The 20,086-nt window shown below is 36.0% G+C and overlaps 2 protein-coding genes across 3 annotated transcripts; one reads left to right on the top strand and one right to left on the bottom strand.

Moving 5' to 3' along the window:
* The first annotated feature begins 1,307 nt into the window (after positions 1 to 1,307).
* Positions 1,308 to 11,333, top strand: LOC127841258 (uncharacterized). Of its 2 annotated transcripts, XM_052369939.1 has the most exons (9): positions 1,308 to 1,632; positions 1,835 to 1,895; positions 3,621 to 3,656; positions 4,180 to 4,282; positions 7,333 to 7,445; positions 7,967 to 8,048; positions 9,225 to 9,361; positions 10,367 to 10,638; positions 10,706 to 11,333. In XM_052369939.1, exons 1-9 carry the CDS (start codon positions 1,621 to 1,623, stop codon positions 10,724 to 10,726), a joined length of 837 nt encoding a protein of 278 aa, XP_052225899.1. In that variant the 5' UTR covers positions 1,308 to 1,620; the 3' UTR covers positions 10,727 to 11,333. The 2 variants fall into 2 exon arrangements, with proteins under 2 accessions (XP_052225899.1, XP_052225898.1); XM_052369938.1 differs by having other exon boundaries at positions 1,312 to 1,632; positions 10,367 to 11,333.
* Positions 11,334 to 16,235: 4,902 nt separating this feature from the next.
* On the bottom strand, positions 16,236 to 20,056 carry LOC127841259 (ADP-ribosylation factor-like protein 4D). The gene is made up of 4 exons (XM_052369940.1): positions 19,841 to 20,056; positions 19,230 to 19,410; positions 18,648 to 18,853; positions 16,236 to 16,941 (listed from the first exon to the last, which is right to left on the bottom strand). Exons 1-4 carry the CDS (start codon positions 19,982 to 19,984, stop codon positions 16,738 to 16,740), a joined length of 735 nt encoding a protein of 244 aa, XP_052225900.1. The 5' UTR covers positions 19,985 to 20,056; the 3' UTR covers positions 16,236 to 16,737.
* Between the last annotated feature and the right edge of the window lie 30 nt (positions 20,057 to 20,086).

Raw genomic sequence — 20,086 nt, 5'->3', positions numbered from 1 at the left:
TACCCACAAGTATTTACCGGTAATAGTAATGTTGCACTGTTATGTGCAATCCATAAACTTGTAATGTTGGTCTATGATGATTATACCATAAATGATTATAGTGTTTATGTGTTTGTTTATAATAAATATATCTGTCTCCAATAAAACAATTATCAAAAAAACTGTTTATAAAAGATTAAAAAACACTAATTTATTTGTATATGGATCACAATTTTTCAAGAGATTATTTTTATTAATATTCTTCCTGCTTCTCAGTAATTCTTACAAACATTTCCATCCAATATCTTATTCAAAAACACTGGCCTATGTGGAGTAATGAGACAAAAGTAGAAAATGTGGGCATCTGTGTCCTACAGAAACATGTATATTTTAAATCTTTGTCATTAGTGATGTTTGTTATTTGCCATTTAATAGCTATCAATAGATGCTTTAATGCTTTTAAAAAATGCTTCCTTTTAATTTTTGCTCATGTTTATATTGCCAGGTATTAAGTTCCATATTCAGTCCATAAATTTCAATAAATCAAATCAGACACAGATATCAGAGTGCGTATTCTATAACATTTTTCCTTTAATTCCCTTGGGAATTAATTCATGTGCATTTGCATATTATACATTTGTTTAAGTGACCATGTTACTTATTACAAATCAATATCAGACATGTGTTAATGAATGAGCAATGCTGTCTCTGGAGGTATTTAGTTAAAACAATGATGCTTTCCAAACAATCTACCAACAGACCTAATCATTCTTACGTCTAAAGCCGCATTAACTGATATGGTTCCAGAAAGGAATGTTGTTGTATTTTTAAAGAAAAACATAAACAATAATAGTCCCCTTGATCAGTTGATGTCCATTCAACCCCAACCCCACCTTGTGTGCCCCATCCAGAGGTGGAATATTTGTATGTGCATTATTGCTTGATTGGCTCTGATTCCATCGGTTTCGATGTTGTTTTCAGGTTCTTATTGTATTGGTTGCATAATTTATTTCAGCATCACTAAATGGGAAAACAGATCTTAATGCATGTGCGTAAAGTGTTGTCCCAGATTAGCCGTTGCAATCAGCACACGCTAATCAGGGAGGACACTTTCGTCTTTATGGTATTTTTCGTAAAATGAATTCTTTTCTTAGCAAAAGTCCAGTTTTGGGGTAAATTATCGTGCCTGATTCAGCACAGGCTGATATGGTACGCCACCTTATGCACATGCATGAGGCCCGGTTTTCCAAGCTTTATTGTTCTTTGCCTTTTTATAGCCACCATAAGCTGCCTAAGTTAATATGCTACATTTTCATTTATGTTCTCAACTTTGTTTTCCAATCTTTCCATAAAAAAATATTTTAGTAAATCATACCAAACAAGCATTTTGTTAGGGTCAGTATTCACTTACTTGGTCAAAGAATCAATAGTGGATTAAGTTGAATGTTAATTTCTGTGCATTTACATATTATGCATTTGTAGAAGAAACCAGATACATTCTTGCAAATTACTTGCATGTATTTCATCGTTTGACCTTTGACCTCAGGTGAGGACGCTGCAGCGGCAGCCAAGAAGGTGAAGGCCAAGGGAGGGGACCAGCCCTTCTCCAGGATACCAGGCCTGAGAGATGCCAGCAAGAAAATGGCAAAGATTGTGAGCTCCCATCCCTCAAACATTTGCTCATGTTTTAATTCATGGTCATTCAAATAATGTTTACAAAACAATAAGGTACATTGTACATCTACAATATACAAGACAGTTAGAAAGATAAAAGTGTTGTTTCATCAGTCTTTTTTTCAGTAAATTAAATAGACTATCCATGATGCTAGTGTTTTTGCAGTGATTTTGTTTTCAGATTCCTCTCAACCGCCCTGGCAACCCCTGGAACATTCCTGTAGACACTATGAACTTTAGATGTATCCTTTACTTTGTGATCAAACCTTGTTATCCGCCGCCATAGGCGGAGGGATATTGTTTTGGCGTTGTCCTTCCGTCTTTCCGTCCGTCTTTCCGTCCGTCCGGCACTTTTGTGTCCGGAGCCATATCTTGGAAGTGCTTTGGCGGATTTCATTGAAACTTGGTATGAGTATATATATGGATAAGAGGATGATGCACGCCAAATGGCATTGTACACCTTCTGTTAATAACGGAGTTATGGCCCTTTGTATCATTGAAAAAATGCATTTTTTTTAGTGTCAATATAACACTTGTGTCCAGAAGCATTTGGCGGGGGATATCAATTCAACGAATTTGCTTGTTCACAATTGAGATTGGTTTTTGTTTTGAGCTTATTTGATTTTTTAATTCTCTCATTATTTTTAATGTATTTACAAAGGAAATCAATGTAAGAAATTATATTTGATGTCAACCATACTGGTACCTGGTATCGATTTAGGGTGTCTTTAAAAAGCAAATAGTGTTATATATGTATTGTTAAAATGGATTTGTATTTTCACAAAGTTATCATAGATGTCACTTAAAGGGCATATTGAAGGTGAATTATATCTTTCTAAAATATATCATCTTTATGGTATGTATTGAATGGTTGATTCATGCATATGTCACACATACTTTAAGGGGGTGTGGGAAAATGAGTAGTTGTTGTAAAATCTTTATTAATGAATAGAACATGAAGTTTTTGCTATAGATTATCAATAACTTGACTTTCCTTTTGGTATTTCTATTGAAATAGGCTTTTTTATGTTTGCATAATTTTGAATACCACTGGAGGGCAGGAATCAAATGAAATTGGCATTCTATATATCTATGATTACACCAATGTAACATTGATATGAGAACGATATCATCCTTAAGAGAATGAATATGCATTATTTTAATACATCAACATATTTTGGGTGAATTAACTTCCACATGACGCTTTAAAATCAAATTACATAGAAATGGCAATAGAAAAATTTTGTATTGTCAAAAGAAGGTTGTTTTAACAAGGATCCGGGGTTTAATGTTCACTTTTTATACCACCACAAACAAAGTTTAGGGGGGGTATATACGAGTGAGCTTGTCTGTCGGTCGGTCAGTCTGTCGGTCCGTATGAAGTGTCAGCTCTCTATTTCAAGTTGTTTTCATCCGATCTTCACCCAAACTTGGTCAGATGTTGTATCTAGATGACGTTTAGGTCAAGTTGGAATATGGGTCATGCCGGGTCGTTTTAAACATTGAGCGTGGTGTCCGCTCTCTAACACAAGTAGTTTTCATGCGAGCTACACCAAACTTGGTCAGAAGTTGTAATCTAGATAATGTTTAGGCCAAGTTCGAACATGGGCCATGCCAGGTCCAAAAACAAGGTCACAGGGTCACTTGGTGCATTTTTAACATTGAGCATGGTGTTCGCTGTTTTTTGTGAAGACAACATGCAAACTATTCTTTGTCAATGCGGCATGTGGGGGTATTCGTCATGTCTGTGACAAAGCTCTAGTTTTAAATGTCTTGTTCGTTTTATTAAAAAGGACACTGAAGTCTTTCTTAAACCAAGTAAAGGTATTGCAAACATGTGGGACATCTGTTTATTTAATAGATGTATCTGCAAGACCTTTTGTTTGACAATGTGAATATAAGCTGATATGAAAAAATTTACAATAAATTGTACATATACGACTTGCCTGACCTTAACAACTCCCTAGTTATCGTAGATCCTCATCTGGACTGTGCAGAAACAGGCAAGTGTCTCCTTTGCAATTTGACAAGATACCAATTCACATTAAGTAATAGATAAGTAGTAATAGGAATGCTGTGCTTGAATTCATGGCTGTGATTTTGGAACTGCATTTAATTAGATAAGCCAAACACTTTATTTGAGCTGTGCTCTGAGAAAACAGGGCTTAATGCATGTGTGTAAAGTATCATCCCAGATTACCATGTGCAGGCTACACAGGCTTATCAGGGATGACACTTTCCTCTTTTATAGAATTTTTTTTGGCAAAGGATTAGCCTGATTAGACTGATATTTTACGCACATGCATTCAATCTGGGGGGTTTTCAGAGACTGACTCGTTTGTAAAACTAATGTGACATTGAAAGGAAAACAATCTGAGAAAAAGAAGGAGTAACAATATTCCTGAAAATACAAATGTCTGAAGTTTTGTTGATAACACTGTACAGCAACACAATTATTGTAGAACATTTATTTCCACATTGAGTGTACTTATGGTTGAAATAGTCTTCCATGGTTATTTTTTGCAGAGGAGAACAAGCCTATAAGCGTGTTCAAAAAGGTTCTGGAGACCTATGAGCAGCAGTTCACACCTCGGTGGCTGGGAGTGATGGGCGAGGAACACACACCGAGGTATGTGGCCATGATTTCTCATAAAGTCTTCATTCAGATCGAAAATAACTGGCTTAATTTGCTTATTGTATGAAGTCTTGTAACTGTTATAAATTTGATGATATTGTATTAAATTTAATTATGCCCCCCTTCGAAGAAGAGGGGGTATATTGTTTTCACATGTCGGTCGGTTCGTTGGTCCGTCCACCAGATGGTTTTCGGATGATAACTCAAGAACACTTAGGCCTAGGATCCTGAAAGTTCATAGGTACGTTGCTCATGACTGGCAGATGACCCCTGTTGATTTTCAGGTCACTAGGTCAAAGGTCAAGGTCACAGTGACTTGAAATAGTAAATTGGTTTCCGGATGATAACTCAAGAATGCTTAGGCCTAGAATCATGAAACTTTATAGGTACATTGATCATGACTGGCAGATGATCCCTATTGATTTCAGTTCACTAGGTCAAAGGTCAAGGTCACAGTGACTCGAAATAGTAAAATGGTTTCCGGATGATAACTCAAGAATGCTTACGCCTAGGACCATGAAACAACATAGGCACATTGATCATGACTGGTTCATTTTTATTTTATTTCACAAACAATTGTCATTTAAATCTTTTTATATATAGTACCATAATGAAATGTTTGTACATTTTATTCTAATGCAAAAAAGTGAATCATGTTAACACACTTAAAAATATTTAAGAAATTAAGAAATTGCGTTGAAAGGTGTTAAGACAGGTTACCAAATCTTGCTGAAAGGAAATGCATTGATTAGATATGTGCTGTTTTGGGAATAGGGCACCCATTTGTCTAAGACCAGTAGAATTTGTAGGCATATTTAGATGCATATATGTTTCTACCATGAACAATCCTTATTTAACCAGTGTTTGAGGTTTTCCTAAATTTTTGCATCCCTGGAAGTCAGTGCCTAGAAAAAGTTACTTCCCAAATGGATTTTTGTTGAATCCTAATATTATGATCAAGTTATAAACATATATTAATGTTTTCTTATAATTAAAAACTCCCTATTTAGTAAATATACTTACCAGCATCAAATAAATATTAATTTTAAGGGGATGCAAATGCCATGCACTGTGGCAATTTTAAGAGTTCTTCAAATTTTATGATAACTTAGTTTCAGATAAATGTTTCCGAAAAAAATATATAAAAAAAAGTCACCATTTGAAAGTAAGCTACTTTCAGGTTCTTTTCTGCTGCATCCTGGGTTTAGTGGTATTATACAATCATTACTATTATGTTTGTGAATACCACTTTTGTAAAATCATGAGTGCTTTTGGTTGCAGCCAAGGGGCCTTTTCACGTTTTGATAAATTGATAAAATTTTAAAAAGGTGTTTCAGATTCGCAAATTTTGGTTTTACCTAGTTAATGATATATGTGAGGAAATAGTAATACTGAACATTTACCATGCTCTAAAATAACCATTATATGCATCTTTTGACGATTTGAAAACCTGAATATTATAAAGCGTTGCAACGCGAAACGATTGAATAATTTGGAAAGTTCTGTTGTTGACATTATATTTTGTGAAACTACGAGGGTTGCTTATATAAGTAAAAAATAGATCCAATCATATAGCAGGAGTATGGATGGTCGAGAGGTCTAATCGGGAGACTTTACTCCAGGACTACAGGGGTCAGTGGTTGGAGCCCAGTTGAGGCTTACTTTTTTTTCTTTTTTAGCTCACCTGTCACAAAGTGACGTGGTGAGCTTATGTGACCGTGTGATGTCCGGCGTCCGTTGTGTGTGCCTGCGTGTGTGCATGCGTCCATCAACAAATTTTTTGTGTAGACAGTAGAGGTAACAGTTTTCATCCAATCTTTATGAAATTTGGTCAGAATGTTTATCTTGATGAAATCGGGGCTGGGATTGTATTAGGGGTCATCTGAGGTCAAAACTAGGTCACAAGGTAAAAAACTAGGTCAAATAATAGAAAAAACCTTGTGTAGACAATAGAGGTCGCAGTTTTCATTCAGTCTTTATGAAATTTGGACAGAATGTTTATCTTGATGAAATCTGGTTAGGGAATGTATTTCGGTCATCTGCGGTCAAAAACTACCGGTAGGTCAAATAATAGAAAAACCTTGTGTAGACAATAAAGGTCGCAGTTTTCATCCAATCTTATGAAATTTGGTCAAAATGTTTATCTTGATGAAATCTGGGTTGGGATTGTATTTGGGTCATCTGAGGTCAAAAATTAGGTCACTAGGTCAAATAATAGAAAAACCTTCAGCAATTTGTTTGTGTAGACAGTAGAGGTCACAGTTTTCATCCAATCTTTATGAAATTTGGTCAGAATGTTTATCTTGATGAAATCTGGGTTGGGATTGTATTTGGGTCATCTGGGGTCAAAAACTAGGTCACTATGTAAAAAACTAGGTCATTAGGTGAAATAATAGAAAAACCTTGTATAGACAATAGAGGTGTCAGTTTTCATCCAATCCTCATGAAATTTGGTCAGTATGTTTATCTTGATGAAATCTGGGTTGGGATTGTATTTTGGTCATCTGGGGTCAAAAACTAGGTCACTAGGTCAAATAATAGAAAAACCTTGTGTAGACAATGGAGGTCACATTTTTCACACAATCTTCATGAAATTTGGTCAGAATGTTTGTCTTGATGAAATCTGGGTTGGGATTGTATTTGGGTCACCTGGGGTCAAAAACTAGGTCAAAAGGTCAAATATTAGAAAAACCTTGTGTAGACAATAGAGGTCACAGTTTTTATCCAATCTTTATGAAATTTGGTCAGAATGTTTATCTTGATGAAAACTGGGTTGGTATTGTATTTGGTTAGTCAGGTGAGTGATTCAGGGCCATCATGGCCCTCTTGTTTAATTGTATTTTTGTCTTTTAATCGAGATTTTAATGTCAAAGGTTTCAATTTATCAATATAAAGCATTTAATGACTACATGTAGCTTCAATACATGCCAAAATCTGTTAAAAGGCCCCTTTAACAAGGATGAATTTCTCCAATAATCCATTGATATTAAATTTAAACTCTTTAATTCATGATTGTTCACCTGAATATTGTCTGTATCCCTCAGTGTGGGTGAGTGGGAGATCTACCTGATAGAGAACAGCTCATTCATCTTCTATGGCATGGAGCGACTCCTCTCCTACATACCGCCTGCAAAACTCTCCGCACTTAATGTACCGGGTAGGTATCAGGAATAGCTGTGATAATACTTTTGTACGAGTCTTGCTCTGAGAAACCAGGGCTTAATGCATGTGTGCAAAGTGTTGTCCCAGATTCTAAGCCTTTGCAGTTGGCACATGATAACAAAGGACGACACTTTCCACCTAGACTGAAGTTTTGTAAAGGAGACTTCCTATAAAGAAAGAAATCTGTTAAGTCTATTAAAGCCAAGTGGGACAACACTTTAGGCACATGAATTATGAATCATTTTCCAAGAACAAGATTCCACAAACATGCATTGCAAGATATTTTTGCCATTACAATATGTTTTTCACTCATTTGTTATTGTTTTTGTGGGTGTACAGTTTAGTTAAGCTTTTTTAAAATAGTGCACATGTTGAGCTATTGTGATCAATCTGTGAGGTGGTGAGAGTTGTCAACCTTTAGCTTGTTACCACTCTACAGGCTACACTTTTTACTCAATCTAGATGAAACATGGTCAGAATGTTTATTTGACACAATCTATCGATCATATATTGCAGAATGTATGCTGCTGTACTCCATGGACATGGCCCAGACCACCCAGAGCTTCACCCGTCAGTCCAAGGTGGACGTGCTCAAGAGGTACGGGCAGGAGGCCATGTTTTCTGTATGTGAGCCACGATCTGGGAATAACGGGATTTAGTGCATGTGCATAAATTAACTAAAATACATTGTATGTGCAGTCTGCGCAGGCTAATCAGGTATGAACCTTTCCACATAACCTGGATTTTTGCTAAGAAGACATTTCATCGAAATAAAAAATACCATAAATGAGGAAAATGTTGTCCCTGATTAGCCTGAGGACTGCACATTACGCACATGCATCAAACCCTGCTTGCACAGGGGGAGGCTCATATCTGTTGAACTCAGTTAATTCCATAATGGATCTTGATTTAATATTGGATCATCCAATCTTTTTATGATTTAGAGAAAAAAAAAAATTATTCCCTTACAAATTAACTGATAATGTTTACAGCTCCTAAATGAAGTATATCTTATCTTTTTTCAAAACAGATAAAAACGTTGAGGAATAAACAACTAGGAGAAAAGTTCAGAAATACAGTTTGTCAACCAGTTCTGGATAATCAGCAGTTCTGATTAATTTGAATTTAATTTTCTATAATGCCCCAATAAAAACAAAATGTTAAGTGTCTGAGGTTTACATTAGGTAAAGGAATAAATCAACACAGTTTTAGCAAGAAAGCTTTTGTATTATGCTTATAAATGTGGCAAAAAGTTAACCGGAACTGATTGAATGAGTTATGCTTTGAAATGTGCATATGGATATAGAAGGCTTTATTATTTTCCAATCAACTTTTTTGCTGATTGAAAACAAATGCCATGACAATGTTTTGAAATACTTATTCTGAAAGTTGAATTATATTTAATTATTTTCCTAAGGGTGAACTTTTATTGGCTATTTTTGACAAAAAAATGCATATGCCGTCTGGCCTAACCTGTTATCATACAAAATAAATTTAACCCTTTATTTTTACAACTTCTCACGTTGACACTAAATCTGGAAAGAAATTATTGTGGTTAAAAGAATTAACGCTTTTTGCCAGGTTATTCTAAACTGGTTGACTGACTGTAGTTGTACCAGAAAAAAAACAAAAGAAAAGTTTTATTCAATTGCAAATAATAATTTTTTGTACAGCAGAAAATTCCTTTATGTACTTATGTGTTCTCTATTGGAAAGATAGTTTTTATTTCTTTGTTACACAATTTTATTGTGTTTTTTCTCCATGAATATTTCAGCTCCATAACGCTGGCACTGGAGAAACCTGTGGAGACGGCCATATTGGCGAGCCTGTCTGGCATCAAATGCATCATGGGAAATCAGTGGCACTGCACGCTGGCCGAGAACGCTAGCAAACTCAACACCAACATGAAAGGTACAAAGTAGCCCCATTTCTTTGTAATATCAGCCCCATTTCTTTGTAATATCATATCTGATAACAATTGCAGACATATATGTCAAATCAAGTTAGAATTTACCCTTTCCCACTCACAGCATTTGTTGTTTCTTACAAAATTAAATTAAAATAAAGACTTTTTTTTATAAAATTCATGTTTTTAAGGCTTGATTTTCAACTTAATTAGCAGCACTTAGCATAAAACCTGGACAGCCTGCGGGTAACTCACACATATAGCCATTTTCACTTTGCCTCTGATGGGAAAGAGTTAAACTCATGTTTTCATTTTTTATCAGGCACAAAACAACTATGTTATTCACATGCATGGTAATTCAATCACTCACTCAATCAATCATTCGATTAATCAATTATGGTTAGGGCTCCCTTGGTCTACTTCCTATGCATCTAAACTCCGGGGCCCATATTCACCAACCCATACCTAGACTTTAGAACAAACAATAGACTGAGAACCAAGTATATGTTCAGTGTTCGAATATACACAGGCTACCCCTGGTGATAATGTCCTTAAAAAATGTTTTACATGAAGAATGATGTAGGGGAAGTTAATACCAAATATGACTAATTTATTAGTCCATAAATCACAATTTGTTTTTCAAATATAACACAGTCTATAGAATGTAAAGGGGTGCCTTCCTTTGTCAAATACTTACAAATCTATTTGCATCGCTGGGGAACAATTTAAATTATAAGTCATAGTAAACCTACTGATGACAATTATTTCTGCCTAATATACATGACAGCTTAACAGGTTAAAGCCCAGCTATTTTTTTTACTTAAGTTAATTTATATCCCTTGACATGTGCATATAGTATAGATAATTTCAAATATATTCATGTTTTTATGCTCAAATTACTTTTAAGGGAGTTTATTACCCTGTGAAAACTAATTTGTACCTATGCAATATCTCAAGACTGGAACATAATTCATTGAAACTATGTTGATATCTATTTTGTATGTGCACAGATCTGTTAGAGGGCGGCATGTCTACGGGTGAATGTGCAAGGATGCTGTTTGCCCCTCATCGTCGCAAGTTACCCAAACCGGAAGAAACCGCACCACCTGAGGGAGCAGACGCTGGGGGCAAGAATGAGAAAGACAAGGAAGAAGATGTGAAGAGTGTGATGGAGGATTCGTTGACAGACAGGTCGCTGTTCAGTGATAAGACGTCGACAGTGGAGGAAAGTGTGGATGCCCAGAGGTCCTGGTTTAACATGGTCTGCTATGGGCTGCCCAACCTGATAGTCACACAGCTCTAGGCAGGCGAGGTCCTGGTTTAACATGGTCTGCTATGGGCTGCCCAACCTGATAGTCACACAGCTCTAGGCAGGCCTCTACATATGCCTTTACTACTCAGATAAGGCATTTTAACCCGTTTGTAGTCCCTTAGATAATCAAATTAAATTACAGACAATTCTGGTTAGATTCAAGTGCTTAACGCTTACTTTCCAACCCTAAGATGCGACTTACTTGAAGGCTGTTCCAATTTTATGCTGGTTGCATATACCGGTAGCCATCTTCACTTTGTTTTTGAGTGGGAAAGAGTTAAACAGCAAAGATTGTGTGTAATAACTGCAGAAAATGCACTTCATGACTTTTTAACCTTTGTGATTGAATCCCAAAGAGTAACATGTGTGTGCGTATTGTGTAGCATCTTTTACCAATAAACATTTAAGGGCAATGTCCGATTCTCGTATGCTTCAAAAGCAAACATCTGCTGTCAGAAAACTTGCAGTTTGCTGTAAATACTTTATGTTGGTATATAACAATAAATTTAGGAATTTATGTTCATGAATTGGTTATAAAATGTACCTATTTGTGGGAATACATAAATGGAACAAATAATACTGTGATATTTTGATTTAATTTATTGAAACATGTTTGATATATTTTGTCTGTTTCATTTAAGATCGAATAAACTAATTATCGCATATGAATGGTGTTGTCATATTTTAGACTGTGATAAAAATACACCTGCGACTTGACCAAAAAAACGTGCGAGTTTGCTACCGTGCGAGTTGACTTAGGTACGAGTTGACCGGCACCTGTGATAAAAGATATGCCAAATTTTGTATCAAATGTTGATCTGCCTTTATTATGAAACTTAAGGGTACTCAATTTTGTCCCAAGTTGTTGATCTCAATTAATAAATACCTTCAGTTAATATCATTTCTTAAAAGAAAGGCATACAGCCATACATGCCACATTATAAACACTAGATCACTGATCGCATGTGTACCTGTCTTTTAACAAAACTTACAGGCCTAAAACCTTCGCAGTGACATGGATAGATCATGGGAGAGGTAGACACATTTTAATCCATGTAAATAAACTGCTGAAACCATGTAGACTATACAATAGTTGACAAAGCATGCTTACTTTACTTAGTTACATTTTATTGTCGAAGTTTTCATGAGCAATTTGAAATGTCCAGGAACGAAGAAGATGCAAAAAAACATAACATTTGACCAACTGGATATTTGTCATAAACAACTGCATGTGTCTTTGGTAAAAGTTGGCATGAAATCTCCATGCGTTCTGCACATCGCCTCAATGACGTGGATTGTTGGGATGACTTTCATGAAAATCATTGAAAAAGCAAAGTAGATAAGAAGCACACGTAAAATGGAGGTTTTGATATGTGACGTTGAAGTGTGACATATACCTTGAGCAGGCGTCACTGAATAATTCCCTCTTCACATTGTATCTGCGACCTTAATTTTGAAGCAAATTTTCATGAAAATCTTCTTCCTTAATTTTTTTTATATACCACATTTATATAGCGCCCTTTTCATACTCGCGTGTGCGTTCAAAGGCGCTTTACATGTTTTTCCCCGATCACTGGGTCACAAGTCGTCCATTAACATTTTGGCGCAGTATGCAGCCATGGCACATTGGCTTATTTTCCTCACAGGTACCCATTTATACACCTGGGTGGAGAGGAGCAGATGTGGGATAAATTTCTTGCTCAAGGAAATTCCAGTGGTCAGGGCGGGATTCGAACCCGGGACCTCTCGATCCCTAAGCCAGCGTCCTACCATTAGACCACTGCTCCCACAAAGGGTGCAGGATCACATGACTTTGTGGGGTTCACAATTAAACGTTACAAGCTTAAAACACACCAGTAAGTGGTGTTTTTTTTCCAAATAACTTTTTAAATCAATTTTTCTTAAGTACTGCAACTAGTGCATACAAGACAGATTTTAAGCTCCACTGGCCAGAGGCCAGCGGGGCTTATGTCATGGTCCTGTTTCCGTCGTGCGTCCGTGTGTTAACTTTTTCTTTAAACATCTTCTCCTAAACTACAAGTCCAATTGTGATAAAACTTCTCACAAATGTTCCTGGAATGAACCTCTTTCAAATTGGTTCAAATTATGCCCCTGGGATCAAATTTGACCCTGCCCCGGGGGTCACAAAATTGAACATATGCTAATATAAGGCCTATTTTGTGAAAACTTTCAAAATCTTCTCGTCCATAACCATTGGGCCTAGGTCTATCAAATTTGGTATGTAGAGACATCTATTAGTCCTCTACCAAATTTCTTCAAATTATGCCCCTGGGGTCAAATTTGACCCGGCCCCGGGGGTCAATAAATTGAACATATGCTTATACAAAGCCTATTTTGTGCAAACTTTAAAAATTCTCTTGTCCATAACCATTGGGCCTAGTGCTTCCACATTTTGTATGTAGTGACATTTAATAGTTCTCTACTTTGTTCAAATTATGCCCCTGGGGTCAAATTGGACCCTGCCCCGGGGGTCACAAAAATGAACAAATGCTTATATAAAGCCTATTTTGTGCAAACTTTAAAAATCTTTCTGTCCATAACCGTAGGGCTACCAAATTTGGTATGTAGTGACATCTAATAGTTCTCTACTTAGTTTGTTCAAATAATGCCCCTGGGGTCAAATTTGACCCTGCCCCGGGGGTCACAAAAATGAACATACGCTTAAATAAGGCCTATTTTGTGTGTATGGCATTTTATTATTTTTTTTATATTTATATAGCCCCCTTTTCATACTCGAGATATGCGTTCAAAGGCGCTTTACAGTTTTTCCCTGATCACTGGGTCATACGTCGTCCATAGTCCTCTACCAAGTTTGTTCAAATTAAGCCCCTGTGATCAAATTTGACCGTTCCCCAGGGGTCACAAAATTGAACATATGCTTATATTGGGCCTATTTTGTGCAAACTTTAAAAATCTTCTTGTCCATAAGCATTTTGCCTATTTCTACCAAATTTGGTAAGTATTAAAATCTTAAAGTTGTCTGCCAAGTTTTTTTCAAATTATGCCCCTGGGGTCAAATTTGAACCTGCCCCAGGGGTCACAAAAATGAACATATGCTTAAATAAAGCCTATTTTGTGCAAACTTTAAAAATCTGCTTGTTCATAATTATAGAGCCTAGGGCTACTAAAATTGGTATGTAGTGACATCTATTAGTCCTCTACCAAATTTGTTCAAATTATTCCCCTGGGCTCAAATTTGACCCTGCCCCTGAACATATGCTTATATAAAGCCTATTTTGTGCAAACTTTAAAAATCTTCCTGTCCATAAACATTGGGCCTAGGGCTACCAAATTTGGTATGTATTTTGCATATGTCATGAACTATATAAGTAACAGAAACTTTGAAACCTACAATCACTTTTTGGAATTTTGGAAAAAGATTCATGATTGAATGAAGGAACTTTCATTAATCTTGTAGAACATGCGTAGATTTGATCTTCAGTATATAAAAATATGTGAAATAGAAAGAACGACAATATCTTTTGGAGAGATAAATGTACCTATGTTATAAGCAAAGGACCTGTGCGACAAAACCCGTGCTTTTTTGTCTGTTTAGTTAACACCGTAGTAACGTTTCCATATATAAAAATGCTCACCCTTCCAACTTTAAGCGCCCAGTGGGACGAGGGATAGAAAGAGAAAGTCACATGCTTGAGTACATTTCAACCCATGCACATTGCACGCTTTTTTCGCATAAAAAAACAGTGGAGCGATACAGGGCCATCATGGCCCTCTTGTTATGCTGCTTATGGCAATTTAAAACACATCAGAATTACTTTATATAATAAGCCTGTGTTTTTGTTAAAAAATTTGATGTGTAATACACGGTCATGCTTCACGCAACGTGACATTTTTTGTCACCGATTTCAGACGTAGTAAGGATTTATTCTTATACCTTAAGATATCGGCAAAAACTGCAAGAATAACTGTCTTGTATGCTTTAAAGATTTTTGCAAATGTATTTCAATAACTTGAGCTATTTGCAAAAATAAACTTCTTAACGGTGTATTTACATTTTGTCCAGCCCGTGTGTAAACCCCTGAAAAACCAATTGATCCTGCACTCTGTAAAACAAATGGCAATGATAACAATACATACAATTATTGGGCACAAAGTTATGGGGCAGATATGGTAAGACATATGAAAGGACTTAGTGTCTTGAATGAATACCAAGTCATGTTTCAGTTTCCATCTAAAATTTGATAAATATCAGGAGAAAGTAGACTACTTCACTATTAAATAGGTTTTGCATTACCGAAATCAATACAGACCTTATTACATGAGCTAAACTGTGAGAAAACACATAACAATTGGGATGAACACATTATAGAGAAGTATCAGTGAATTAAAACTGAAAATTTACCGTTTCAAACAGCGAATATTAACAGTGAAAATTTTGGATAATTTTCACTGTTATACTGTGAAATGACATCGTTTTCATGACGTTACAACGCCATTATTTCAGCAAAACTATAAAATAATTGTTTGTACATAAGCATAAATAAAAAGAAAATATGTTGGATTTGGTGGAATATCTAAATTCACTTGTGATCATATAAAAAATATTTGTGGGATGATCAATCGTAAGTTAAAATTGATATTCCACAAAATCCAATATCCTCTATAAAATAAACAATGCAAATAAGAAACATTCTTCTGAATTCATTAATTTTCTCACTGATGAGTAATAAGAGTTTCGGTACAATTTTTATATCATTGACAAAACAAGAAACCGTCGGAGGCGGGTGATGCTCCCCAAAGTTTTTTTTGTCACAATATTGCACTATATGTTCAGATAAAAGGAAACGTCTTGAGGAGCATAACTTTGGACAAAATAATACGATGGATGGTTAAGCAACTTAAAAATTTAAAGGGACATAACTCTCTAAATAAATTATCTAACCAGAACCCACTAATAACATGCGCATCTCCTCAAGGTAGTTAAGCTTCCCATAAAGCTTCATTGAATTCCAGTCAGTAGTTGGGGGGACAAGAATTGCACTATATGTACAGTTTATAGAAAATTTCAAAGGGCCATAGCTCTGTGAAAAATCATCCGACCAGAACCGGCTGATAATATCTCCTCTTGGTAGTGAAGCTTCCCATAAAGTTTAATTGAATTCCGGTCATTAATTTCTGAGAAATAGCCCGGACAAAAATTGTGCACGGACTGACACATGCACGGACAGACGAAGCGGCGACTATATGCTCCCCCAACAAATTTTGGGGGAGCATAAAAACAAACATTGTTTCTATAATCCTAGACTTGATTATTACAAATATTTGTCAAAACACAACATGTTTAAACGGCTGAAACTGTACACAAGTGTGGTATGTTTCTTACAAATTATGTCTTACAACTAATTTGAATCTGAAATTTGATAAATACAAATAGCGCTATGTTAATGAAAACTGAACTGACATCATAAATGTCCTTTTTCTGTTAAAATGCACAAACAATGACACTTCATGAAAAAAGCAGTCTGCAGTATTCAGTTGAATATAAACCAGTACATTATAGGAAATAGTAAGCAACAAAAACAAAGTGTGGTTAACCAATTTATAGAATGTTTTGAAAACTTAATACAAGATAATATTTCAATGCAAGGTTACTTCAAATGTGTTGTATCATGAAATATCAGAATGTCACGACAAAACTGTATTTATATTATAGAAAGCATTGTGTACATGGAATATTTGTGTCTTAGTTTTTTATCGTTTATTGGTTTAAAAAATAATAAAATAAGTGTATTGAGAAATCAAATGTGAACAATCTTATTTAGAATGAATTAAGCAGTTTGAAAATGGCACATTATTAATTTGATATACTTTGGAAACACAACAAAACGAATAATCAAACTGTTGAAGGAAAATTTTTATCCACCTATCTGTGGATAATCCGAAAACATTATAATATCTGTACAGTAAGTTTTTATTACAGCGGCTGATTTTATGTAAGCATTTAAGAGAAAAAAACATATTAATGTAGCTATTGATTAAGCATCCACAGTAATTGGTCCTTATTATCAAAGATAAAATGCTACTTATTTAACAATCTACTGAGGAACATTCGTTAGGATTAAATGCCTTAACAGGTGCATATGCTATGAGCTCATATAATCTCCACAGTCCGGCCCTGCCCCCTGTAGCAGGGAGGCGTGTCCCTACAATATAGACCTTATGTCTGGAAGAGAATTCATCTGTTTTCATGGCTTTCAGGATGTCAGCAGGGCAGGAGCTGCCAGGCAAGTCCTGAAACAAGTAATGACAAATTGCAGCAGTTTGCATACGAGTGGCACAGCAGGGCAGGAGCTGCCAGGCAAGTCCTGAAACAAGTCATGACAAATTGCAGCAGTTTGCATATGAGTGGCACTCTAGGAAAATTGGGATTAATACATGTGCGTATTTCGTTCCAGACATTCATATGTGTGCCTCAAGTATAGTTTTCAATAATTTTTAGCTCATCTATTTTTTGAAAAAAACTTATGTGCTATTGTCATCACCTCGGCGTCGGCATCAGCGTCGACGTCCGGTTAAGTTTAGGTCCACTTTTCTCAGAAAGTATCAATGCTATTGCATTCAAACTTGGTACACTTACTTACTATCATGAGGGGACTGGGCAGGCAAAGTTAGATAACTCTAGCATGCATTTTGACAGAATTATGTGCCCTTTTTATACTTAGAAAATTGAAAATTTTGGTTAAGTTTTGTGTTTAGGTCCACTTTATTCCTACAGTATCAAAGCTATTGCTTTCATACTTGCAACACTTATTAACTATCATAAGGGGACTGTGCAGGCAAAGTTATGTAACTCTGACTGGCATTTGGACGGAATTATGGGCCCTATTTACTTAGAAAATTGAAAATTTGGTTAAGTTTTGTGTTTTGGTCCACTTTACCCCTAAAGTATCATAGATATTGCTTTCATACTTGGAACACTCGCAAACTATCATAAGGGTACAGTAAAAGGACAAGTTGCATAACTCTGGTTGTCATTTTTACAGAATTATGGCCCTTTTTTGACTTAGTAACTGTGAATATATGGTTAAATTTTGTGTTTCGATCCACTTTACTTCTAAAGTATCAAGGCTATTGCTTTCAAACTTCAAATACTTTCATGCTATCATGAGATTACTGTACCTGGCAAGTTGAATTTTACCTTGACCTTTGAATGACCTTGACTCTCAAGGTCAAATTATTAAATTTTGCTAAAATTGCCATAACTTCTTTATTTATGATTAGATTTGATTGATACTTTGACAAAACTACTCTTGCCTGACATACCACAATAGACTCCACCCAAACCATCCCCCGTGCCCTTCCCCCCCCCCCCCCCCCCCCCTCTCCCCGAATCCCCCCCCCTAAATTTATTATTTTTTATTTTATTTTTTAAGATCATCTCACAAATGACCACCACACCCTCACACTATACCCCCCCCCCACCCCCCCCCCCCAATTTTTTTTTTTGAAATGGTTAAAAAACATAAAAAAATATTTTTATTATTTTATTTTTGAAATACTGTCCAAGTCCAACCATCGCACCCAAGAATCCCCCCCCCCCTGATTTTTTTTTTTTTTCATTTTTTTTTGCATTTTTGGAAGATAATGTAATAAATGTCCACACCCCCACACTATACACCCCTCTTCACTCCACCCCTCCCTCCTTTGTGATTGAAATTGAGAGTCCCTTCACCTTTAAAAAGAAAATAGATGAGCGGTCTGCACCCGCAAGGCGGTGCTCTTGTTTATAGTCTGCAACTTATTATAACAATACATGCGGTGCATGGTAACAAACAATCTGTTTATATACTGGTATTCAGTGAAGAGAATTAACATCATTTTTAAGTGTTATGATACTACATGCATATAAAAGACTTATAAAGAATATAAAAACAGACAGAAGCAATAAGCTTGAGACACATGACACTGTGGAAGACAACATATTTGGAACTACTCACCTGCTTTGCCGCGACCACCACAATTGGTACTCCGTAAAGACTGGACGGCGGGGAGCATTCCTTGGTCTCCATAGCAACCAAGTGGTCAAAACTGGACACACATGCGTGCAGTGCAGCCCTGGATAGGTGGAATGTCTCCGGCTGCGTGCTGTCCACCAGCCAGACAAGCGCGCTGATGTCCATCTGCCAGTGCTCAATGTGATCACCTTGATGTAGAAAATTAATACACATAAGCCTCGGCCTGGGAAAATGGAGCTTAATGCATGTGCGTAAAGTGTCATCACAGATTTGACTGCGCAGTCAGCACAGTATATTTGGGACGACACTTATGTCCAAACTGAAATTTTGCTATTAAAAGTTATTTTAAAAGAAAATTCCATAAAAGCGGAAAGTATCGTCAATTATAAAATAAATGGTAAAATATGGAACAATTGTTACCATTAACATAATTAATAGTTTAAAATAACTTGAATAAAAATAGCCACGAAACTAAGATAGTTGATAATTTTATAAATTAATATTAGTTTTCCCTAAACTATTATTGTGGACAGGGATAATGTCTGCATGCTATTGCTATCACACCTTCAAAGAAGTGATAGTCTATGCCTGACATTCCTACTGAGACAATGTTGAGGCCGATGGTCGGGGCGGGATTGGGCAACTCCTGGTGAAGTGTCAGATCCGGTTGGAAGCACTGCAGCAGTCTAGATTTGCCTGCACCTGGCAAACCAAGCACTACAACCTTCCTCCGAATGGCTCCGCCCTATAAAACAACACAGTCGACATTCACCATAGAGAGGAAATACAAAATAAATAATAAATAAGTTTAATTATGAGTGATCCTAGTATCTTAGAAAAAAAAATAGATATATGTATTATTAATTGTTTATTGGGCTTACTCCATTCTACTGTAATCTATATAATTTTCGAAAGTTTCAGAGTTGTCCATGTGTTAAAAAACAAGAAATTACTGTAACGTCTTTGGACCAAGTCCTTGATCAGTTCAGATGGTAGATGACAAAGCTATTGTGCTGTTGTTTTTCAGCGGACGTGTTCAAACCCTGCATTAGAGATGCAATGTTCATTTGTAAAACGGGATCCTTGTGTGCAATCCATAGAAAACTGCCTTAAGAGTTAACAAAGACCTATAATAGGTGTATTATAGGTCTTTGGAGTTAATAACCAGTTGTTACCTTCCATTTTATTTTATAAAACTTCCCATCGTTGTTTTCAAAATATCTGTTTACTATTTTGTAGATGGTGTAAGCAGCTAAAGCGGTGCCAATGCCTCCAACCAAAACGACAATTTTGTCGTTCACCGAATTTTTTTCCGACATTTAATATACGCTACATTTTGACAACTTGATCGTCATCCATGTGGTTGTTGTGTTATTGTTTACGTGTGAGTTCTAAAAATAGAAAAATCGGTGACCTTTAAC

This window comes from Dreissena polymorpha, chromosome 8 (assembly GCF_020536995.1).
Source record: "Dreissena polymorpha isolate Duluth1 chromosome 8, UMN_Dpol_1.0, whole genome shotgun sequence".
Lineage (NCBI taxonomy): Eukaryota > Metazoa > Mollusca > Bivalvia > Myida > Dreissenidae > Dreissena > Dreissena polymorpha.
Note: the sequence above shows the minus strand (reverse complement) of the source record. Positions and strands in the feature narration are given on the sequence as shown.

Coding starts and splice junctions, on each gene's coding strand:
- LOC127841258 (XM_052369939.1), top strand. Junction 8,049..9,224: donor AAGGTGGACGTGCTCAAGAG/GTACGGGCAGGA, acceptor TGAATATTTCAG/CTCCATAACGCTGGCACTGG. Junction 9,362..10,366: donor ACTCAACACCAACATGAAAG/GTACAAAGTAGC, acceptor GTATGTGCACAG/ATCTGTTAGAGGGCGGCATG.
- LOC127841259 (XM_052369940.1), bottom strand. CDS start 19,984: ATGTCGGAAAAAAATTCGGTGAACGACAAAATTGTCGTTTTGGTTGGA. Junction 19,411..19,840: donor TTTATAAAATAAAATGGAAG/GTAACAACTGGT, acceptor GTTGTTTTATAG/GGCGGAGCCATTCGGAGGAA. Junction 16,942..18,647: donor TGGTGGTCGCGGCAAAGCAG/GTGAGTAGTTCC, acceptor TACTTGTTTCAG/GACTTGCCTGGCAGCTCCTG.